Raw genomic sequence first — 20,942 nt, 5'->3', positions numbered from 1 at the left:
TCGCAGGGCAGGAGGGGGCGGGCCTGCCTCCCCGGCACTTGGATGCGCCCGGGGGGCGGGGACTGAGGCCTCAAAGCCGCAGTCGCCGGAGCGCCGCCGCCACCGCGCCGCCACCACCGCTCCGCCGCCGCCATGATCATCCCCGTCCGCTGCTTCACGTGCGGCAAGATCGTCGGCAACAAGTGGGAGGCCTACCTGGGGCTGCTGCAGGCCGAGTACACCGAGGGGTGAGGCGCCGGGCTGGGCGGCGAGGGCCTCCCGGGCGGTGGGATGTGCCCGGGCCTGGGGCGGACCGGGGGCCGGGAGCAGGGATTGGGGCCGGGAGCAGGGATTGGGGATGGGGCCGGGGCCGGGATTGGGGCCGGGGCCGGGAGCAGGGATTGGGGCTGGGGCCGGGGCCGGGAGCAGGGATTGGGGCCGGGGCCGGGGCCGGGGCCGGGAGCAGGGATTGGGGCTGGGGGCCGGGGCCGGGGCCGGGCCCGGGGCGGACTTGGGGCCAGGAGTAGGAGTTGGGGCCGGGGGCCGGGCCGGGGCCAGGAGCAGGGATGGGGCTGGGACAAGGGGAGGTGGGGCAGAGGCCCAGGTCTGCCGGGCAGGGGGGCGGGTGCAGGGAGGCAGGCCGGCGGCGGCGGCACTCACACCGACCCCAGGTGACCTGCTCGGGCTTTCAGGCCCAGAGCCCAGCCCCGCTCCCAGGAGAGCTCCCCCCCCTGCAGTTTGGGGGACGGAGGGGAGTCGGGCATCAAGCCACTGGTGTTGGGGCTTCTGGGTGTGCTCTGACCAGCCAGGCGCTCCTCCGGACAGTTAAGCCCTCAGCCTCCTCCCTGCCCACCTGCTCCCTGACCTCTGCTGCGGGCCACCCCAGGCCCTGGAGGCCCCCTGTCCTCGAGGACGGGACAGCTTCCTGAGACAGGCTGTCTGCCTGCGAGGCTCTGCAGCGCCTGGTTCCTGTGCTCGCCCAGCGCAGTCACCACCGTGCCTGCTGCCTCTGTTCCCCAGAGCCGCACCTTCCCGCTGTGCGGAGGGCCAGGTCCTGACCACATTTGCGGGGCTGGGGTGTGCCAGCGTGCCACAGGCTCTCGGTGCAGGTGTGAGGAGGACAGGAGCCCGGGGTGGGCAAGGGCTTGCGCTGGACCCCCCCTGCGTGCGAAGCTCCCCTTCCTGCCCCTGCACACGGGCCAGCCGAGGGAGAATTTCCCGGAGGCCTGGGGGGGGGGGGGGTCTGGGTCCCAGGGAAACTGGAGCTCTTATTGGCTTGGGGAAAGGGCGAGGTGGCTGTCTAGAGAGGGGAGACCTTTCTCGCTGCCGCGGCAGCAGAGCTGAGGGGGACCCCACAGCGGTGGGGTGGGGGGGCCTGGCACGAACTGACCACAGCCCGCTGTCCGGCCCGCAGGGACGCCCTGGACGCGCTGGGCCTGAAGCGCTACTGCTGCCGCCGCATGCTGCTGGCCCACGTGGACCTCATCGAGAAGCTGCTCAACTACGCGCCCCTGGAGAAGTGAGGGGCCCCCGCGCTGAGGCCTGGCAGGCCGGGAGCACGGCCTGCCCACGGCTGTGTGCACGTCTCCTGCTCTGGAAGGAACATCCAATAAAGGTCCTGGCAGAGCCGCGTGGGGGTCCCAGCGTCCGTCTGGCTTTGTGGGACCCGCCGCCGCCTGTGCCTGTGTTCCGCCTCAGGCCGGGGCCTTGGGGTGAATGTGGGCCCTCACTGCCTGGGAGGAGGGAGAGCCATCTCATGGCAGCCACGCAGCCTGGGTGTCTCCCGCAGGAAGGGGGTGCTCTCACAGCCCCACAGAAACAGCAGCAGGGGCGCGGGCACTGGCACCCCACCCCGTGCTGTGGGTGCTGGTCAGGCTGAGCGCAGAGCTCCCTGCCCCCCGTCCCAGGATTTAGGAACCAGGCTTTCTGGGCCCAGAATGGAGTGCGGCTGTGGCCACGGCTGCCCATGCTCGGGCCCCTCCCCCCAGCCCAAGTTCCTGCCGAGGGGGGGCGGCACCTGGCCGCTCAGCCAGCCTGAGCCCCAGCCGGACAGGCGGCCCTGAGGCTCTGCAGGGGGTCGGGCGGCCCGGGCCCGGCGCTGCCTTTAACCTCGTGGGCCACCCGCAGAGCTGTCACCTGGGGGGAGGGGCAGGTGGGCCCTGATGCCCTGCGGCCAGCAGAACGCAGGAGCCCACCTCAGAGCCAGGGAGGCAGCCCCAAGGCCCAGACACCTATGGGGTCTGCCAGGGGTGGACAGCCATGCCGTGGGGGCTCCCATTACAGCACATCCTGCCAGACCCCCGGCCTTGCTCCTCTCCAGCCGGGTCCCAGCCGCCCATCTTCCCAGAAGGGCAGGTTCTGCTGGGCCTGTGCTCAGCTGTCCCTGCCATTGGTCCCTCGAGTCCTGTCAGACTCAGCCCACACCTGGCTGCCCTGGCCCCGATCATCCCGCCTGTGGTCCTGGGTGGGTGGCTCCGCCCTCCCTGCTAGATGTGACCAGACCCACCCAGTAAGAGAGGCACCTGAGTATCCACAAACGTTTATTGAGCACTGCTGTGCGGGAGGTCTGGAGTACAGTAGTGAGTACAGCCCCGCCCCTGCCGGGGGAGGGGGACAGTGAACGTGATGGGAGAGCAGCAATGACACAGCAGGCTCAGCAGTGGCGGCTGGGATGGGGCAGTCAGCAGGGGCGCAGGGCCCTGGGGGAGCACTGGGACTGGTGGACGCACACAGCCTCTCCCCTGCACCTGCCCCGGCATCACCCCTCCCGGGCCTGCCCGCCACCACGTGGAGTGTGTGCAAGGGTCAGGGAGCACCCTAGGGTGGGCCAAACCAGCCCCTCCAACTAAGCACAGGCCCCAGGGAGACCCCTGAGGTGCCATAACCTCCCCTCCAAGGGAAGTGGGGGGGGGGGGGCTTTACGACAACCCAGGCCCCCACATAAGCAGAAATGCTGGACCCCCCAACTGCAGGAGGGGTCCCTCAGGACGGGTATGCAGCAGAAGGCACTGGAAGCTCTGGGGATGGGGTTCCCCAGAGGCCACGGGATGGCACGTTGGTGGGGCCCCGGCTCCCGGCCTCAGTAGTAGCGCTCAGTAGTCTGGGGAAGGTGCAGGGGCCCAGCGGGCCGGCCGGCCAGCCGGGTCAGTAGTGCTCCAGCTTCAGGCTCTTGTACAGGCAGCAGGTGAAGATCATGCCGAACACCTGTGGTGAGGGGCGGGCATGAGGGCCCGGCCGCCGCCACCCAGTGCCCTGCCCCCGCCAGTGCCCGCCCCCTCCCAGCCGCACCTGCACGCAGGCGATGCCGATGCCCACGGCGCCGATGATGCGCAGGTGCTCCTGGATGAAGGTCTCCAGCTTGGTGATGCAGCCGCCCTGCGGGCAGGGGGTGGGCGCTGAGGACGGGCAGGCCCCCGCCCGCCCCCCCGCCCAGCGCCCCCACCGGGCCGGGCGCCCTCCTACCTCCACCTTGTAGATGTTGGAGGCGTGCTCCCGCTGGCCGCAGTGCGGCACCACCGTCTTGCAGCAGCTGTCGGGGACCAGGCGGCCGCCCGCCTCCCCGGAGCGGATCCACTCGCTGTCCCGCCAGTCCCGCGAGTTGTTGCTGCCGCAGCAGTGAAACTGCGGGAGAGCACGACTGAGCGCCCGCCCGCCCGCCCGCCCGCCCGCGGCTCCCCCAGCCCCCACCAACCTCCTGCTGCAGCTTGTCCACGGCGCTGGTCACGCCCTCGTGGCCTGGCTGGTGGTACCGCTTGGTCATGGTGTCCTTCAGGTTCTCCTTGAGCTCCGCGTTCAGCTGGGGGCGAGGTGGTGGTCACTCAGCCCCTGTCTAAGGCCCTCGGGGCGGGGCAGCCGGGAGGGGGGGTGGGGGACTGAGGGGGTGGGGGATGGAGGGGAAGGAAGGGCCAGGCTCGGCCAGGCTCAGGTGCCCGCTGAGGTAGGGGCAGGTGGGCGGGGGGGCGGGGCAGGGAGGGAGCTCCAGATCCCAGGAACACCTGCTTTCCCCATGAGCCCCACCATGCACCCTACCCTGCGGCCAGCCTGATGGCACAGTGGTCAGCTCTGGAGCTGGGGGGGGGCGGGGGGGTCTGTGTGTGCTCTCCCTGTGTGTGTGTGTGCGTGTGCGTGGGGCCTGCCCGCGCCTCACCTGCTGGTAGTAGACGTAGGCCAGGATGCCGGCCACGATCTCCAGCAGGAAGATGATGAGCAGCAGGATGAAGTACTGCAGGGGAGGGGCAGTGAGCAGGGACACACACCCCATCCACGGGAATTCCTGGTGGCGGCTCCACAGTGGCCTCGCTCAGCTCCCCAGTGGTCAGAGTGAGGGCTCCAGAGAGCAGGCGAGGGCTTCCCTCCCTCAGAGCTGGTGTCACCCCCAGGAGTCACAGGAGGGCGGGCAGGTGGGAGGACACCCCCGGGGAGCACAGCAGAGGATCCTGCAGTGTCACACTCGGCCCCTCACCCCCAGTGCCTTCTTCCCCAGTCAGGGCCCCAGAGCCAGCCCCAGCCAGCAGCGGGGAGGCCCCCACCCAGGTCCCCCCACCCAGTGCCAGCTGTCCTGCTGACCGGGCGCAGCAGGTTCCGCCGCTCCTTGAAGGTGGCACAGCAGCCCAGGAGACCGGTCACCATGACGACAACGCCGGCCACCACCAGGATGTAGGCTGTGGCCAGGTAGGTGTTGGAGGCCAGCAGGCTGATGTAGTCACTCTTCAGGGCCAGCGTCCACACGCCCACGGCCATGACGGCCAGACCGGCCAGCTGCGGGCGCACCGGTCCGTCACCACAGGACCCAGGACCAGGCTCCTTCCAGCCCAGACCAGCCCCTCCAGCTACGCAGGGAGTCCCGAGGGCGGGGGGGCGGGGCAGGGCCTCACCCAGAAGCAGCAGTTGAAGGTGAAGAGCAGGTACTTGAGGCAGACGGTGCCGCACGTGGCCTTCTTCTCGTTGAACTCGCCCATCCTGGGGCGGGGAGGGGGGAGGCGGTCAGAGCACCCTCACCGCCAGGACTGACCGGAGGACAGCCAGACACCAGCGGGGACACGGAGGGATGCCCATGCCCAAGCAACCACTGACCTGGGACCCGGGGCACTTTGTCGGAGGGCAGGGCAGGGGCCCCCATCCCATGGCAACCAGGCCAATGCCTGCTGCCCACAGCCCTACAAAGCGGGAGGGCCTGGCTCCCCTGACCAGAGCCCCGGGCACTGGGGGTGCAGAGGACCCTCAACCACCGCGGGCTGACTCACCCCCCTGGCAGCCAGGGTGGGAAGCCCCAGCAGGCACCTGTGGTGAGCTCATGCAGGCCCCGCCCACCCCCCACCCCAGCATTCCCCAGGCCCCACATCACAGGCTGGCTGGAACCTACCTACAGCTGCGAGAAGCGTGGAGGCCACTCAGAGACAGACTGGCCTACCCCTTACTCGCCTCGTGGCCCCAGGAAAGCCCCTCAGCCTGCTAAAGGCCAGACGCTCCTTCCTTCCTTCCTTCCTCCAGAAAGTGGGCGCTGTGGCCCTGGCCAGTTTGCTCAGTGGTTAGACCGTCAGCCCATGGACCAAAGGGTCTCGGGTTTGATTCCCAGACAAGGGCACCTCCCTCTGCTGTGGATTCCCCAGCCTCCGTAGGAGGATGTGCCGGAGGCAACCAATCAATCTGTTTGTCTCTCTCTCCCCCTCCTCCCTCTCTCCCACTCTCTCTGGAAATCATTAGGGGAAATGTCCTCAGGTGAGGATTCAAAAAGAGAAGAAAAGAGTGGGCACTGCGGAGGGTCCAGGCAGCAGAGCGGGCAGACACTCCCTCACCCCACACCTCGGGGTTCCTCGCTGCTGGAAAGGGGACAGGCCCGCTAACCCCTGTGAGGAGCGCAGCTACAGGCTGTCCCGCTCAGAGGCACCCCAGCCAGAACAGCAAGCTGGCCCTGCTGCGAGGTGACGCCACAGGACGGACGGACGGACAGCAGCCAGGGCTGTGGGATGGAGGGCTGTGGCACAGACAGTGCCTGGGGCCACCTTTCTAGACACAGCAACACCCACAGGTCGACTCACCCGCCCCGCCCGCCCGGCACTCACCTGGCTGGCAGGAATGCTGCTCCGGAGGCAGGTGGACAGTTCCCGGGAGGTCCCACTAGAAGGCGGCACAGATCAGAGGTCTGGCCCCTGCGGGCGGCTGGCTGCCCCGGGCGGTGGCTTCCAGAGCGGGCACAAGTCACTCCGGGCAGCAGCCAGGGAGCGGCCAGTATTTTGGTCTGAGCCAGGGAGGGGCAGGGCAGAGGACATTTCTGGACAGTGCGATCCTCCTAGGAACCTGGCCTCCTCCCAGCACCCCACCCCAGGCCATGGCGCCAGACCTGCCCGGCCCCTTCCCCCCGAGCAGCAGGGCGTAGCCTGCGGAGCCCCACGCGCGGCAGACGGGCCCCTGGGCCTGCTCCGAGGTCCCAGGCCTCCGGGGGAGGCTGACTCCGGACACAGCCCCCGCCCCCGCGGCCCTCACCGGCCACCCGCAGGGAGGGGCCCTCTTTCCGGGAGAGTCTAGCGGATGTGGATCCCCAGGGAAAGGGCGGCCAGAAATAGTTCCTGCGGCCGGGAACAGAGCGGCCCCTCCCCAGTCCCTGCACCCCGCTGGGCCCTCGGAGGCCCGTGCAACCAGGGGGGCCCCGGGAAGGGCTCCAGCCGGGCCCTGGGAGGAATCCCGCGTCACCGCGATGAGGTCACCGCCGCCGCCGCCCACCCACTGGCACCGGGAGGTGGGCGGGCCCGCGGCGGAGGGAAGGGAACCGGCGGCCAGGAACAACGAGTGCGATGCTCAGGTGGGGCCCTTGGCCCGAAGGGACCGCCGCCGGGCCGGCCGGGAGACGCGGGAGGCGTCCCGCCCTCGCCCTGCGCCCCCTCCGCCCGCACAGCCGCCCGGTGACCCGCTCCCCTCCGGAAAGGGCCCCCGAGGCTGCGGCCGGGCCTCCGAGCCGCGCCACGGCGGACTTGGGACTCTCGGCCCCTCCCGGCGGGCCCGGCCAGGTGGCGCACTCACCGGACGTCGGGAGTCGGGCGGGATAGAGGCTGGGAGCGCGGAGAATGCGCGGCCGCTGGCGGCCTGCGGGGGAGGTGCACCGCTCGCCTACGGCCCCGCCCCGCCGGCCCCGCCCCGGCCCTCAGACCACGCCCATACTGGCAAACCCCGCCCCGGCCCGCAGGCCCCGCCCACGCCGGAAAGCACCGCCCATTCCGGCAAGTCCCGCCCCGGCCCGCAAACCCCGCCCCATTTAGGAGACCACGCCGGTGCCGACAACCCGGCCTAGGGCCCACAGGTCTGAACGCACGCTCTGCGCGGGCGCGCGGACGGGCGGCGGGGTTCCAGCCGGTGCAGGCGCCTGGAGAGCCCGGGGGCCTCCGCAGCCTGGCCAGGACCCAGACCCTCAGGAGACGGAGGAACTGAGCTAGGGGCGGGGAGGTGGGGGAGGCAGCCGGACCAGCCAAGGCCTGGACCCTGCCTGAGACCCTGCTGTCCTCCAGGCCCAATTCTTTCTCTGCTCCCGATCCAGGTTCCACCCAGAGGCCACAGGGGTGAGCAGGACGGATGGCCTGGCGTTCGGAGGCCTAGGGGCCCTGTGAGACACTCCAGTCTGGAGGGCTGCTGGCCTGGCAGTGGTGGGAAGGCTTGAAAAAGTCTTGCAGACCCACTAGACTGGAGTCTGAGTTGGGGTGGGGGGTGTGAGGAGGGAAGACTCCCAACCCAGGTGGGGTCTGAGTCCCCACAGTCAGTTGGGGCAGCTCTCCAGGGTCAGTGGGCAGCACCCCCCCACCTGCCCTGGGCCTGGACTTCAAGCGCTTATGGGCTGTGAGGGCCCGCGGTCTGACAGAGAGGCAGGGACGCCTGCGGACACAAACAAGGACCCACAGCCCCAGCTCAGCTCGGAGGGTGTGGGTCTGGGCACACTTGGACGGACAGGCCATGTCTGTGGCTCCACCCCACACACAGGAGGGCTGGAGGCTGCAGGGTGGTTGTAGTGTTTATTTGGAGGAGGGGCTTTCTGCCGGACAGACATGGCTTGATGGGGAAGGGGACAGGGTGAGGACCAGAGGGGCCACAGGGGCGCCTGGTCCCCCTCTCCCCATTAGTTCCTTCATGCCTGCAGGCCGGCCGGCCGGGCCGCATACTGGGTAGAGCCCACGTCCTGGCCGCGCAGCCCCGGCCACGGTGAGTCACTTTCGAAGGGCAGTTCTTCAGGAACGCCCGGTGAGTCACTGGGCTGGCCACTCACCGGGCACTGGGAAGGGGGCCTGAGCCACACCCGGGGGGCCGAGCCCAGTTGCTGCAGCAGCAGCAGCAGCAGCAGCAGGTGGGTCTCGGCAGGCAGGCAGAGGCCAGAGCCGTCCTGGGGCCGCTGCCCAGCTGCTTGGCCTCGCAGGCGTCCCTCTCGTCTCGCAGCCGCGTGTTCAGCTCCCTGGGGGAGGGAGTCCAGGGGCTCTGAGAGGCCTCAGGAGGCAGGAGTTTGGGGCAGGCAGTGTGGGCCCGGCCTCTCCCTCAGACCAGGCAGGGGCTGCAGCGTGAGGGAGGGAGGGCAGACACCAGGAAGGCCTTCCTGGCCGTAAGCCGGGCAGTGGGCAGGGGCGTTGGGGAGCTGCACTGAGCCCCTTCCCTCCACGGCTGAGCCAGACCGAACCTGAGGAGCGCCAGCTGCCGCACGAGGCTGAGCTTCTCCTTCTGCATGTTCCTCGAGACAGCGACCACGTCCCTGCGGGCAGGGCGGGAGGCGGTGGCCTGGGTGGAGGGGACTCCTGGGGCGCTCCACCACCCCCTAGGGGACCCTGACCCACGCACACCCTGGCGGAGTGCCCAGACTTGGGATGCGGATGGAAGCGGCCCAGACCTGAGCCCCAAGCGCGACCCCCCCCCTCCCACCCCCGCTTCGACGCGCCCGTGGGCCCCACCCCGTTTGGGACCCGCCCCTGAAGGCCGCCCCAGCCCCTGGCACCGTAAGGTCTGCTCCTGGCGGCCCAGCACTTCGCCCTCCAGCCGGCCGAGCTGCTCCTGCGCCGCCTCCAGCTGCGCCCGCAGCGCCTCGTTGGCCAGCCACAGCTGCGCGTTCTGCGCCTGCGCCTCCAGCTGCTCCGCGGCCCGGGTCCGCAGCTGCTGCTCCAGCTGGGGGCGGGGGGAGACTAGAGAGGAAGCCCCTGCCCTGGGGGCGGGCTGCCTCTGGCTCCCAGCGCTGCCGGGGGCGGGGCGGCGTGGTGACGGGGGGATGGGGCTCGGGCCGGGGGCCGCTCACCTCCCGCCGCCGCAGGCCCGCGCGCTCCAGCTCCTGCTCGCGGCTCTGCAGCTCCAGCTCCAGGCGGCCTCTCCGCTCCTCCCGGGGAAGGTCCTGGGACGGCCGGGGGCACCTGAGCCTCCGCGAACCGCGAAGGGGCAGGGGCCGGGGGCGGGACCCGCTCCCAGGAGGCGTGGCCAGGGCGGCGCGCGGGTCTGGGATTGGGCGGGGCGGCGGTGGGCGGGGCCGCGGGCCTACCTGGCTCCTCAGGCGCTGGCGCTGCTGCCGGAGCTGCTGCTCGGTCTCCTCGTACAGACACCGCACCTCCCTCTCGTGCTCGCTCTCCCGCCTTGGGGTGCGGGTGGGGTGGGATGGGGATGGGTGGGGGGCCGGGTGAGACAGCTGCATGGAGCTGCCCGTCCTGCAGCCCCGCCCGCCCCGCCCCAGCCCTCACCGCCGCAGCGCCAGCTCCAGGCCGGCTCGCTCCCGGGCCGCCTCCTCCAGGCAGGCGGACGCGCGCATCAGAACCTCCTCCAAGTGCCCCAGCAGCTCGGGGCGCTCGCGCTGCAGCCGGGTCCAGAGCAGCCGCACCGCCCGCTGCCTGGAAGAGCGGGCAGGGGCTGAAGCCACCGTGGGGGGCTCCGCGCCCGCCCCCAGATGACCTCCGCAGCCCCGGACCAGCCAGGCGCAGGGGCCGCCTTCAGGGCCTCCCTCCTGCGGGTGACTTCGCCCCTGGGGGGCCTGCGTGTGCGCCGCGGGCTGGGCAGCGAGGGGTCCTGTGCAGGCGCGGGTAGGAGCCGGAGGCCCTGTGGCCGGCGCCGCCCCTCCCGCGGCCCTCACCGCTGCCTCCTAAAATGCAAATTCTGCGGGAAATCACACCCGCCCGCCCAGGCGCTGAGGGGAACCGCGGGGACCGTGCCCAGAGCAGCAGCAGGCAGACTCACTCGCTCAGGACCCGGGCCACCCCGAGCTGCTCCAGCGCCGAGAGGAACCTCTCCTCTTCCTCCTCCTCCTCCTCCAGGGAGCCCCCGGGGCCTGGCCCCTCAGACCAGCCCGACTCAAAGGTTTCCTCCGCAGCCCCAGAGGGCTGTGTGCCCTGGGCCGCCTCTGCCCCCACAAACCTCCCTGTGGGCATGGGCGAGAGATCGCAGGGAGGTGGGTTACCTCGGTGCTCGGCCGCCACTGCCCCCACGCACACACACACATACACACACATCCTGCCCTTTCTATGGGCCCGGCTTCCTGTTTTCCTTCCTAATTCTGAGTGGATTCTTAGCCTGGGAGCGGACGGGCCAGAATGGACAGCTGGCTCCCAGCCCACCTGGGTTGGGCGCAGCAGGGGGAGTGGGGGGTGCAGGAGGGACCGGGCACCCAGGCCTCCGCAGCGGGGGGCTCTCTGCGGGGCCTTCCCTCGCTGCCTGTGTGTGTGCAGAGCCGCCCACATGCCCCAGGGAGGGCCCTTGGGTGGGGGTCAGGCTGGGGTCAGGGCAGGGCTCACTCAGGCCGAGGCAGAACTCCCGGGCGGTGAGGAAGCCCGTGCCGGCCTGGTCCAGGCTTTCAAACACAGCCTCGAGCTGCTGGGGCGTGAGGAGCAGGTCGCGGTGCAGGCCCTGGCGGACAGAGGGGGCGGGCTGAGTGGCGGGGGCCGGCCCCGGGCAGCCCCTCGGGACGGGGACTCACCTGCAGGTCATGGCGGGTGATGAAGCCCTTGGCCTCCTTGTCACACAGCAGGAACAGCTCCTGGGCCTGCGCCAGCATGGCGGCCCAGGGCCCCGCGGAGCCTGCCTCTGGCTCCCCCTCCTCCGCCTCCTCCTCCGGGGCCTCCCCGGGGCTGGCCATGAGAGCCGGGTCTTGGCTGTGGGTGCTGTAAAGCCAAGGAGAGTCAGGGCAGAGCAGAGCTCCTAAGAAAAGCAGGGGGGACGGGGGACCGCAGGGGGGGGGCAGAGGGAAGGTAAAGGCCTAGAGGCCGGTGGCTGAGGGCTGAGCGGGGGCCGTTGGGACACAGCGTTGGGCAGAGGAAGGTGGGAGGAGGCCTGGCCTAGGTCCAGGAGAGAGGGGCAGCGGGAGGGTCTGCTGGCTCGAGGGCTCGGGGTGTAAGGGCCGGTGGTGCAGGACTGAGGGAGCTAGAGCCTCGGGCTCAGGAGGGGGTCCCCCGCAGAGAGCTGGCTGGGAGAGGGGCAGTCTGGGGGGTCCATGGAGGCCTTGGGATGGCAGCTGAGGGCACGGGGCTGGGGTGAGCGGTGGCCGGAGACAGCAGCCGGATGGAGGGGCTGACCGGGAGGAGCACTCAGCCAGCCCCACCTGGGCCCAGGCCCGCCCTCACCAGCTGGCAGGTGGATTGCGCCGCCCTCTCGCCCAGCCCCGCCCACCGCGGCCCCGGCTCCCTGGGTGCGGGTGCGGGTGCAGGGCCCGGCGGACAGGGTGCCCTCCATGGCTGCGGTCAGGGTACCTAGGTCCAGGCTGACAGACTCCCCGCATAGGCTCGCCCCCTCCCAGACCCGCCCCCTCCCAACCTGCGCCCCCCCCCCCCCCCACACACACACAAAGGGCGCCGCGCCCTTGATCCCGGTCCGGTCCCACCGGAGCCACCTGTCTTCCCGGCCGCCCCGGGCGCGCGTTTTCCGGCCCCGACCCCCGCGCAGCCGCCCGCACCGAGTCTGAGCAGTCGGAGCGTGTCCTTCCCGGGTCAGAGCGGGGCCCCGCCCCGTCCGGGGGGCTGCGCGGGCCCGGGTCCGAAGGCCGGTCTGCGGGAGCGGGACGGGGCGCACCGGCCGGGCACCCCACCGCGCCCCGCCGCCCCGGCCCCCGGGCTCCGGGCCGGAGGGCCATCCCGGCGGAAGCTGCGTTCGGCCGGACGCGGGAGCGGGAAGGAAGGGCCGCAGCGCCCCGCCCCGTGGGGGCCCCGGAGCCCCCGCCGCCCGGGGGGTGGGCGCGCCCTGCGGGCCTCGGAGCGGCGGACCCGCGAGACGCCTACCTGCGCGCTGGCCGCCGCCGCACCTGCCGCCTGGCTCCCCTCCCGGAAGGCGGGCGCGGGCGCCGCTCCTGCCGCTCGGAGGCTCCGGGACCCCGGCGTGGGCCGGCCCGGGCGGGCGGGCGGGGCGCCACTGCTGTCGCCTGTCCCCGCCTCTCGCCGCGCTCCCCACCCGCCCGCGACCTGGATCCATCCCGCAGAGCCCCGGGCGGTGGGGTGAGGCGACCGGCTCCGGGGGCCTCCCTGTGCGGCCAGGTGAGCAGGGCAGGGGCTGAGGACCCGACTTAAGGGGCTCAAAGTGCAGGAACCGCGGCGGGAAGTACAGGGACAGCTCCAACCCCAACCGTGCCCCGAGGGAGGGCTGCGCTCCCGGGGTTCCCACTGCGTGCCCCCACACACCTGACGTCCTGGAAAGTGACGGTAAATGCACAGACAGACGCCGGGATGAGGGTGAGAGGTGTGAGGGCAGAGTGTGAGGGTGAGCCAGGGGTGGGAGAGGGGTGAGCCCTCCGCGCTGGGGGGAGAGAAAGTCCACCTCTTCCCGGCCTCCGGCCCGCACCCACCTGGAGGCCTGGCCTCGGTGGCCGCCTCTGCTTCTCCAAGGCCCGATCCTGCCGAACGAGAACAGGTTGGGCGGAGAGGCCGGGACCTTGGGAGCGAGGGGGGCGGCCCTGGCACAGGGAGCCGGGACCTGCCCGGCCGGCTCGCCCAGTCCCACAGCCCTCTCCTCCGTTATTGTTGGCCGGGGGCTGCGCTGCCACAGCCGGCCGCCCACACAGCCAGCCAGCCAGCCGTGGGGGAGCAGGTGGGGCCAAACCGCAGGCCTGAGGGCTATTTCCCAGCACCCTCCACCCCTGGCTCCCGGTCCGCAGGGGGGCTGGCAGGGTTCCCTCCACTGCCCACGTCTCCCAGAGCCCTCACCCTGTCCCAGGCCCCCGGGGAGGAGGGGTTCAGGGGAGCAAACGTGTGCACCTGGCCAGCACGGCCGGCACACAAAGCCCAGCGTGGAGCAGGCCCCGCACCCGCTCCTGGGGAACCTCACCCCGCGAGGCCCAGAGGGCAGCCCCCCCACGTCACCACAAGCGGAGGTGCGACACCACCTTTTGTAAACACGTCTTTGTTTTTTATTCAGTGAGGATCTTGGTCTCAAACACTCCCACTGGCCCTGGGGGAGCTGTGCCGGTCAGCCTGCAGGCCTCGGGCCAGGGGGCACGTGTGTGAGGAGGGGCTGCAGCCAGGAGGCCCTGAGTGCCTGAGGGGCGGCCCCAGGCCCAATGCTGGCCTCCAGCAGCCGGGACCCTGGCAGCCGGGAAGGAGGCTGTACCCACGTGGGGCAGCTGGAGGGGTCACACACACGGAGGACGCAGGGGCTGAGCTGTGGCCTTTATTACGTCTGCTTCAGCAAAAATAAATAAGTCTTCACACATCTTCAACATCTCCAGTGAAACGTGAGGAGGAGCAGGTGCAAAGTTCGAGGGAGTGATTCTGCCCGGACCCCGGCCCGGCCCTGCCCTGGGCAGGCCTGGGAGTGGGTGTTAAGGCACAGGAGGGGGCCTCTGTGGCTGGGGTGCTGCACGCCCCGCCTCCTCAGTGCAGCAAGTGAGTGGTTTGTGGAGGAGCTGACAGCCAAGTCCCTCTCCCAGCGGGAGCCCCTTCTCCTCCCCCAGGCATGGAGGGAGGGGGGAGGGTCTCAGGTGACCCCAGGGCCCCGCCTCATGGGGCAGGGAAGCTGGAGGGCCTGGCCCTCAGCACTGGGACCCCGGGGTGGGGTGGGGTGGGGGGCTGGGAGGGCGGGAGCGAGGGCTCTCAGCAAGGGGGCGGGTGCTGCGGGGGCGCGGGGCTGGGGCAGGAGGGGGTGGGGGTGCGCATGCGCAGGGCGTCGGGCGGGAAGGCCACGTTGGTGCAGAAGAGGCCCAGCAGCAGCTGGCGCTGGCACTCCTCCCACTTGGCCAGCGTGTCCACCAGGGAGAGGTTGCTGCGCATCCAGCCGGGCAGCGCCTCGCAGTAGGCGGCGTAGGACAGCGGGACGGAGGGCAGCGACTGGACGCGGCGCAGCTCCGCCTGCTCCGCCAGCCTGCGGGGGGGGCGGGGCTTTAGTGGGGAGCGCTAAGGTGAGGCTGTGGCCCCCCCAGCACAGCAGCCAGGGCCTTACCCGGTCGGCAGGCGGCTGCCCAACTTCCTCTTGGCACGCATCACCAGGTACTGGCAGATGCTGCCCGTCTGCTCCTTCATCCACCGGAAGTCCTCGGGCACATCGGGCAGCCACTCCAGCAAGCTGGGCGGTGGGGGGCACGGCCTCGGGTCAGGGCCTGTGCCTTGCCCACCCCCGCCTTTGGCCCTGACATCTCCATCCTCCCCACCAGCTGCCTCTTCCCGGGGTGACCCCCTCAGCAAGGCTCCCCTCCTGCCCACCGGCCGTACCGGATGGTGAAGGACACGGCGCTCTCCAGGGGCAGCGTGTAGGGCGTCATCATGGCCGTGGCCAGACGCACGGGCAGCATGTTGGAGAGGGTGGTCAGCAGGTCTTTGGGCTCCATGCAGGCCTCCAGCAGGGCTAGGGGAGCAGCAGGAGGCTGACACCAGTGGGGGAGGCGGGGCCAGCTCTGCTCTGCTCCCCCAGCCTCCCCATGGCCCTCCACCCTCACTGATCGTGCCCCCCACGCCCTCACTGATCTGTGCCCCCCACTTGCCCTCACTGAGCCCGCCCCCACTTACCCTCACTGAGCCCGCCCCCCACGCCCTCACTGAGCCCGCCCCCCACGCACCCTCGTTGAGCCGGGCGGGCAGGTGCTCCAGGATGTGGTCCTCCACCAGAGCCCTCTCCACCGCCAGCACCGCTTTCTCCCGGTCCTCCTCCTGGCGGGCAGGGGGCTGGGCAGGGGGCAGTGCCAGCAAGGGATTGGGCCTGTCCAGGAGGCCTGGGAGGGGAGGGCCAGAGAGTGTCAGCTTGGCGGAGGGGCCATGGCGCCGCCCCCGCCCCGGCCGGCCCACACACCATTCCTCCGCAGGAAGCGCAGGCCGTCCCTGTAGCCCTGCTTGCACATCTCCCGAAGCACCTGGGGGCAGGGGTGGAGCAGGGGGTCAGACGCACCAGGCCTGGCCCTGGTCCCTGCAAACACCTCCCCCACCACCACCCCCAGCAAAGGGACCCGGGACCCAGGACCAGATGAGGCCGAAGAGGCTGCCCCAGTGCAGAGGCCGTGTGGGCCACGGGCTCCTTCCCAGCCTCAGAGGATGTCCAGACCCCCTGCCGTCACTCAGGCGCCGCCAGAGGGCAGCTTCCTCCCCTGGGACCAGGACCGGGACAGGGACAGGGGCAGGGGCCAGGACGGGGACCAGGACCATGATGGGGACCAGGACGGGGACCAGAACCAAAACCAGGACCAGGACCGGGACAGGGACAGGGACCAGGACGGGGACCAGAACCAAAACCAGGACCAGGACGGGGACCAGGACCGGGACAGGGACCAGGACCAGAACCGAGACGGGGACCAGGACCAGAACCAGGACGGGGACCAGGACCGGGACCAGAACCGGGACGGGGACCAGAACCAGGAAGGGGACCAGGATCAGGACCAGAACCGGGACCAGGACCAGAACCAGGATGGGGACCAGAACCGGGACCGGGACCAGGACGGGGACCAGGATGGGGACCAGGACCGGAACCAGGACGGGGACCAGGACCAGGATCAGGACCGGGACCAGAACCGGGACCGGGACCGGGACCGGGACCAGGATGGGGACCGAGACGGGGACCAGAACCAGGACGGGGACCAGAACCAGGACGGGGACCAGAACCGAGACGGGGACCAGGACGGGGACCAGGATGGGGACCAGAACCGGGACCAGAACCAGGACGGGGACCAGGACCAGAACCAGAACCAGGACGGGGACCAGGACCAGAACCAGGACCAGGACGGGGACCAGAACCAGGACGGGGACCAGGATGGGGACCAGGACCAGGACCAGGACCAGAACCAGGACCGGAACCCGGACAGGTGAGGCGGCGAAGGCGAGGGCTCACCATGGGCTCGGGCGGGAACAGGGCCTTGGACAGGCGGTAGAGGTTGCGCAGGTTGAACTGGATGCTGGTGTTGGTCACCCGCAGCTCGTGGATGTTGGTGGAGCTGTCCTGCGGGCAGATGTCGCTCTCGCCCGAGAAGGGGGACACGGTGATGGTGTTCTTGAGCTCATAGAGCGGCAGGTTGTCCGAGATGCCACCGTCCACGTAGCGCTGAGGTGGGAGGGACACAGGTCACATGGCGGGGCCTGCAGAGAGGCGGGCTGCCCGGGCCCACCCCCGTGGCTTTTCGTTTGAGCCTTCACCCACTAGGCACTGGCCCGGCCGCCTGGCACTGAGAAACAGCCAGACATGGGCGGGGGGAGCTACAGGAAGCGTGTGGCCTGGCTCTGGCTCTTGAGTAACTCCGGGGAAGTGAGGCAACAGCAGTGGCGGGAGTGAGGGGCTGGGGGACACGGGTGGCTCCTCCCCACCCTGCCCCTCGGCCACGCAGTGCCTCCCGTCACCAGCGCACTTACCACGCCCTGGAGGATGGGCGGGATGAGGCCACAGTACACGGGGATGAAGGTGCTGCACACGTTGGCCTGCGGGAGGGACAGAGCGGGCGGTGAGCCGGGCCGGGGGCCGGCCGTGCCCCGGGGCGACCCCTGCGGGGCCCACCTGGATGAGCTCGTCCTTGGAGCTGAAGTGGTAGATGATGACGTTCTCGCCGTCCGAGACGCGGGTCAGCGAGATGCCCAGGCGCCCGCTGGCGCGCTCGTGGCAGTCGGCGGGCAGGGTTTTCATCAGGCAGCTGCGGATGGTCTTCACCAGGTTGAAGGAGGGGTGCAGCGGGCCCAGGAAGCGCTTCCGGGCCTCCTTAGACACCTCGATGATGTTGGCACCGGCCTCGCCTGGGGGCAGCAGGGCCAAGGGTCAGGGGCCAGCACGCCTGGACTTAGCACCTCCTGATAGCTCCCGGCCCAGCGTCTGAGGGCACACCCCCTCCGCCCGGGAGGAATCGTGTCCAGCAGGGGTCTGGCCACAATTGGGCCTTTTGCCACCTGCCCATGAAGAGAGAGGCAGGCCATCCCCCCTCCCCCGGGAGGACAGACACTGGGGATGCCAACTGGGGCTGGGCCTGCTCTCTGCCCTCTGCTTGGCGTTTCCCAACAGCCTGCCCTGCCCGTGAGTCACCAGGCCTGGCGCGTGTGGCACTCAGCCTGGGGAGCAGGCGGAGAGGCTCAACTCTACTCAGCTTCAGCCTTCACCCACTTGGCCAGATCCGGACCCGCCAAACCCAGCACAGCCCATTCCTCCACGGTGTAAACAGTGGGCCCCCGCCCCAGGAAGGCGCAGTTGTGTCCCACTGCAGCCAGGAGCAAGCAGCCCCTAGCACTCTCCTTGGGGCCGTGGGGGCCAGCCTAGGATCAGGCTGGGGGGGGGGGCGGGAGTGTGGGAGCAGAGGGCCCTGTGAGGAGCCGAGGCCCCCGCCCTCCGCCAGGACCACACCCAGGGCGGAGGGACCACCTGGGGGCCCCAGCTCCCCGGACCACAAGTGAGAAGAGGCTTCCCGCCCTGGCCAGTGGCTCAACTGGCTGAGTGTTGGTCTGCAACCAAAAGGCTGCCGGTTCAATTCCTGGTCAGGGCACATATCTAGGTTTTTGGTTCATTCCCTGGTAGAGGCACATCCAGGCGGCAACCAATGGGTGTTTCTCTCACATCAATGTTGCTCTCTCTCTCCTTTTCTCTCTAAAATGAATAAAAACATGTCCCTGGGCCCTGGCCGATTTGGCTCAGGATAGATCCATGGCCTGCGGACTGAAGAGTCCCAGGTTTAATTCCGGTCAAGGGCACACGCCCAGTTGCCAGCTCGATCCCCAGAGGGAGGCGTGCAGGAGGCGGCTGATGGATGATTCCTTCTCATCATTGATGTTTCTATCTCTCTCTCTCTCTTCCTCTCTGAAATCAATGAAGATATAATTTCAAAAAACACATATCCTTGGGTAAGGGTTTAAAAAAAAAGGTAGGTTATGGTTGATAATCTCTCATTATATTAAAAAAAGAAAAAGATGCCCTAGCCCAGTGGTTGGCAAACTGAGCCCCTTGAGTGTGGCTCTTCCACAAAATACCACCTGTGGCCGAAACCGGTTTGGCTCAGTGGTAGAGCGTCGGTCTGTGGACTGAAAGGTCCCAGGTTCGATTCCGGTCAAGGGCATGCATGTTGGTTGTGGGCACATCCCTGGTAGGGGGTGTGCAAGAGGCAGCTGGTCGATGTTTCTCTCTCATCGATGTTTCTAGCTCTCTCTCTCTCTTCCTCTCTGTAAAAAATCAATAAAATATATATTTTTAAAATACCACGTGCGGGCACCCACGCACAGCGTGATTGAATCTTCGGTTTTCGGCTCTCAAAAGAAATTTCAATCGTTGTACTTTTGATATTTGGCTCTGTTGACTAATGAATTTGCCGACCACTGCCCTAGCCAGTTTGGCTCAGCAAATAGAGCTTCAGACTATGGACCTATGGACGGAAGGGTCCTGGGTTCGATTCCAGTCAAGGGCATATACCTTGGTTGTAGGGTCCCCCCTGGCTGGGCCCTGGTTGGGGCACATGCAGGAGGCAGCCAATTGATGTGTCTCTAACATCAATGTTTCTCTCTGTCTATACCTCTCTCTTTTCCATCCTCCCTAAAAATCAATGAGAAAATATCCTCCGGTGAGGATTAACAAAAAAAGAAGAGAAAAAAAAGAAAAGAAATTGGCCTTTTGAAAGTGGGGTGTGGGAGGAGTCATGTCCTCAATTGGGTACCAGGGACCTGGGTGTCTTTTTTTTTCAGAGAGCAAGGGAGAATGAGAGACAGAAACATCAATGATGAGAGTCAGTGGGGACTGAGAACTCTGGTCTGGGGGCCTCCTGAGGAGGGGCGGGTCAGGGCCCCAGCGGGGGATCCCCTTCCCAGGAGTAGAGGCATGCTCCCACCCACTCAGGGCAGAGGTCACGGGCAGGGAGGAGGCCAGGGAGAGCCCTGCACAGGCTCCTGCGGGCGGGGCACCGATGACCACTGGGTCACCTTGCTGCCCAGGGCGGCGGGGCTGGGCAGCTCTCCCAGGACTCCTGGAGGACTCGGTAAACACCCGGGCCCCGCCGGAAGTGTGGGTGAGTGGAGGCGTCCTTCCCGGCACGCTCAGCCCTCAGCCCGCCCCACCGCGGGGCGGAGCGCCCAGACACTCCAGCCACCCCACGGAAGGGGCCCACAGCGGGGACCCAGGCCCCCATGGGCGGTGGAAGGACCCGTCTGGCTCCTGCTCCGGGGGCACAGCCGTCGGAGGACATCAGGCCTCACACCCCGTACCCGGGGGCCCTGGCAGCCTGCGGGGTGACAGAGCCTCAGGACACGGTGACCGCTAGCACCTGGGCCCCGCACCCGGCGGCCGGGGGCGAGGGGGCAGCGCGGACCCGCCCCTCCTCAGGCCCCGCCCACGAGCCGATCTCTTCCCAATAACAGCCTCGGCCGCACCTGCCGGCCCGGCGTCACAGCCCGGCGGCCCCAGAAGCGCCCGGGACCCGGCACCGGAGCAAAACAAGCCAGGCCCCGCCCCCGCGGCACCCGGATGGCCCCGCGGCCGGCCCCGCTCACCCAGGCAGGCCCCGGTGACCAGCGCCGTGGCCGTGAGCGCCCCGGCCGAGGCGCCGTAGATGTGCGTGGCGTTGGCCACCAGGAAGGGCGCGTGCTCGCGGAGGCAGGAGGCCACGCCGATGTGGTAGACGCCGAGGAAGCCGCAGCCCGCGAACGAGATGTTCCACGTCGTCTCCCGGGGCGACGCCGCGTCCTTGGGGAACATGGCGGCGGCCCGCCGGCCCGGGGCTCCCGAGGCCGGCCTTGCGGTCCGCTCGCCGGTAGCTCGGGGCGCTCGCTCGCTCGCTCGCAGTCGCTCTGGTTCAGGGTCTCCGCCGAGGAGGCGGCGACGCTGCGCGAGGAGGCGGCGGAGACGGTGTTTTTAGAGGCTGGTGGGCGGGGCCGGCGCGGGGCGGGGCCGGCGCGCGCGGACCAATCAGGGCGCGCGGGGAACGGCCGCGCCCTCGGGGGCCCTGGAGCCCCGCCCCGCCCCGGAAGCCCCGCCCCCTCCGCCGCGGCCGGGTCCTCTGGGCCCGCAGCTGCCCACAGGCAGCGGCCTGGCCCCGGCCCACTGCCCCCTCCCCGTCCGCCATCGTGGGCGGCGGAGGGGACCCAGAGGCCGCCGAGTCTTCGGGCCTGGGAGCCTGGTGGATGTCGGGACAGCCGTAGAAGGAGGGCCCTGGTGTTTGGGCAGCTCCCTCCGCCACCTCATGGTCTGTCTTGACAGCCAGTGACCCCTCAGCACCCATGACTCATCCCAGTCGGACCCATAAGCTTCCGGTTCGGACACTCACACAACCTGAAGAGCTCCCACAAGCGCGGGGACCACCCCTGAGGCCCTCACCCCAGCCGACCCCCTCCCCACGGCCCTCTGCACCTGGGCACCAATCTGGGTTCTCCCTGCGCCGACCGCTCCTCCGGCCGTGCCTGCGGTCTACTTGGGTATGACTGGGCCCTGCCCCGCCCCTGCAGGTGGAGCAGGGGGTGATGTCAGCTCCCTCCAGTTCCACCTTTTTCTCCTGGACTGCCGGTACCACAGGCCTAGCCTGGTTGGGATGACCTCAACCCGGGGCTGGTCTACCTGGGGTGGTGGGGAGGCAGGGTGCCCAGATGGTGCCAGGGAGCAGCCCCCGCCAGCCC

General features: G+C 69.5%; 4 protein-coding genes across 10 annotated transcripts; 1 reads left to right on the top strand and 3 right to left on the bottom strand.

Annotated features, from left to right (window-relative positions):
- The first annotated feature begins 45 nt into the window (after positions 1-45).
- Positions 46-1,560, top strand: POLR2L (RNA polymerase II, I and III subunit L). Its single transcript, XM_036436246.2, has 2 exons — positions 46-227; positions 1,394-1,560. The coding sequence occupies exons 1-2, from the start codon at positions 133-135 to the stop codon at positions 1,500-1,502; spliced, it is 204 nt and encodes a 67-aa protein (XP_036292139.1). The 5' UTR covers positions 46-132; the 3' UTR covers positions 1,503-1,560.
- A 946-nt stretch (positions 1,561-2,506) lies between these two features.
- On the bottom strand, positions 2,507-7,089 carry CD151 (CD151 molecule (Raph blood group)). Of its 4 annotated transcripts, none has more exons than XM_045581076.1 (9): positions 6,997-7,089; positions 6,042-6,096; positions 4,854-4,938; positions 4,546-4,737; positions 4,127-4,201; positions 3,671-3,775; positions 3,442-3,600; positions 3,268-3,354; positions 2,507-3,183 (listed from the first exon to the last, which is right to left on the bottom strand). In XM_045581076.1, exons 3-9 carry the CDS (start codon positions 4,935-4,937, stop codon positions 3,124-3,126), a joined length of 762 nt encoding a protein of 253 aa, XP_045437032.1. In that variant the 5' UTR covers position 4,938; positions 6,042-6,096; positions 6,997-7,089; the 3' UTR covers positions 2,507-3,123. The 4 variants fall into 4 exon arrangements, with proteins under 4 accessions (XP_045437032.1, XP_036292133.1, XP_036292134.1 ...); XM_036436240.2 differs by having other exon boundaries at positions 4,854-4,945; positions 6,043-6,096; positions 6,997-7,052; XM_036436241.2 differs by lacking the exon at positions 6,997-7,089 and adding an exon at positions 6,616-6,820 and having other exon boundaries at positions 4,854-4,945; positions 6,043-6,096.
- Positions 7,090-7,953: 864 nt separating this feature from the next.
- Positions 7,954-12,226, bottom strand: CRACR2B (calcium release activated channel regulator 2B). 4 transcript variants are annotated; one of them, XM_036436216.2, is made up of 10 exons: positions 12,189-12,226; positions 10,895-11,078; positions 10,713-10,824; positions 10,159-10,339; positions 9,669-9,815; positions 9,473-9,563; positions 9,236-9,328; positions 8,942-9,108; positions 8,630-8,701; positions 8,074-8,410 (listed from the first exon to the last, which is right to left on the bottom strand). In XM_036436216.2, the coding sequence occupies exons 2-10, from the start codon at positions 11,051-11,053 to the stop codon at positions 8,224-8,226; spliced, it is 1,209 nt and encodes a 402-aa protein (XP_036292109.1). In that variant the 5' UTR covers positions 11,054-11,078; positions 12,189-12,226; the 3' UTR covers positions 8,074-8,223. The 4 variants fall into 4 exon arrangements, with proteins under 4 accessions (XP_045437023.1, XP_036292109.1, XP_036292111.1 ...); XM_036436217.2 differs by having other exon boundaries at positions 8,377-8,506; XM_045581067.1 differs by lacking the exon at positions 8,942-9,108 and having other exon boundaries at positions 7,954-8,410.
- A 1,330-nt stretch (positions 12,227-13,556) lies between these two features.
- On the bottom strand, positions 13,557-20,154 carry PNPLA2 (patatin like phospholipase domain containing 2). Its single transcript, XM_036436208.2, has 9 exons — positions 19,824-20,154; positions 16,867-17,099; positions 16,725-16,790; positions 16,210-16,419; positions 15,181-15,241; positions 14,951-15,103; positions 14,607-14,739; positions 14,338-14,460; positions 13,557-14,259 (listed from the first exon to the last, which is right to left on the bottom strand). The coding sequence occupies exons 1-9, from the start codon at positions 20,026-20,028 to the stop codon at positions 13,992-13,994; spliced, it is 1,452 nt and encodes a 483-aa protein (XP_036292101.1). The 5' UTR covers positions 20,029-20,154; the 3' UTR covers positions 13,557-13,991.
- Between the last annotated feature and the right edge of the window lie 788 nt (positions 20,155-20,942).

The sequence above is a fragment of the Pipistrellus kuhlii genome, unplaced genomic scaffold (assembly GCF_014108245.1).
Source record: "Pipistrellus kuhlii isolate mPipKuh1 unplaced genomic scaffold, mPipKuh1.p scaffold_m20_p_132, whole genome shotgun sequence".
NCBI classification, from domain to species: domain Eukaryota; kingdom Metazoa; phylum Chordata; class Mammalia; order Chiroptera; family Vespertilionidae; genus Pipistrellus; species Pipistrellus kuhlii.
The sequence above is the reverse complement of the archived record's forward strand: the minus strand, read 5'-3'. Positions and strand labels throughout refer to the sequence as shown.

Bases quoted from the DNA above. Each gene is read 5' to 3' on its own strand.
- POLR2L (XM_036436246.2), top strand. From the start codon at position 133: ATGATCATCCCCGTCCGCTGCTTCACGTGCGGCAAGATCGTCGGCAAC. The intron at 228-1,393 runs GTGAGGCGCCGG...TCCGGCCCGCAG, and splicing joins CAGGCCGAGTACACCGAGGG to GGACGCCCTGGACGCGCTGG.
- CD151 (XM_045581076.1), bottom strand. From the start codon at position 4,937: ATGGGCGAGTTCAACGAGAAGAAGGCCACGTGCGGCACCGTCTGCCTC. The intron at 4,202-4,545 runs GTCAGCAGGACA...CCTCCCCTGCAG, and splicing joins GGCGGAACCTGCTGCGCCCG to TACTTCATCCTGCTGCTCAT. The intron at 3,355-3,441 runs GTAGGAGGGCGC...CCCTGCCCGCAG, and splicing joins CCAACATCTACAAGGTGGAG to GGCGGCTGCATCACCAAGCT.
- CRACR2B (XM_036436216.2), bottom strand. From the start codon at position 11,053: ATGGCCAGCCCCGGGGAGGCCCCGGAGGAGGAGGCGGAGGAGGGGGAG. The intron at 9,329-9,472 runs GTAGGCCCGCGG...CGGCCGTCCCAG, and splicing joins GCCAGCGCCTGAGGAGCCAG to GACCTTCCCCGGGAGGAGCG. The intron at 8,411-8,629 runs GTTCGGTCTGGC...TCCCTCCCCCAG, and splicing joins CGGCAGCTGGCGCTCCTCAG to GGAGCTGAACACGCGGCTGC.
- PNPLA2 (XM_036436208.2), bottom strand. From the start codon at position 20,028: ATGTTCCCCAAGGACGCGGCGTCGCCCCGGGAGACGACGTGGAACATC. The intron at 15,242-16,209 runs GTGAGCCCTCGC...CCCTGCCCCCAG, and splicing joins TGTTCCCGCCCGAGCCCATG to GTGCTTCGGGAGATGTGCAA. The intron at 14,461-14,606 runs GTACGGCCGGTG...CCCACCGCCCAG, and splicing joins GCCGTGTCCTTCACCATCCG to CTTGCTGGAGTGGCTGCCCG.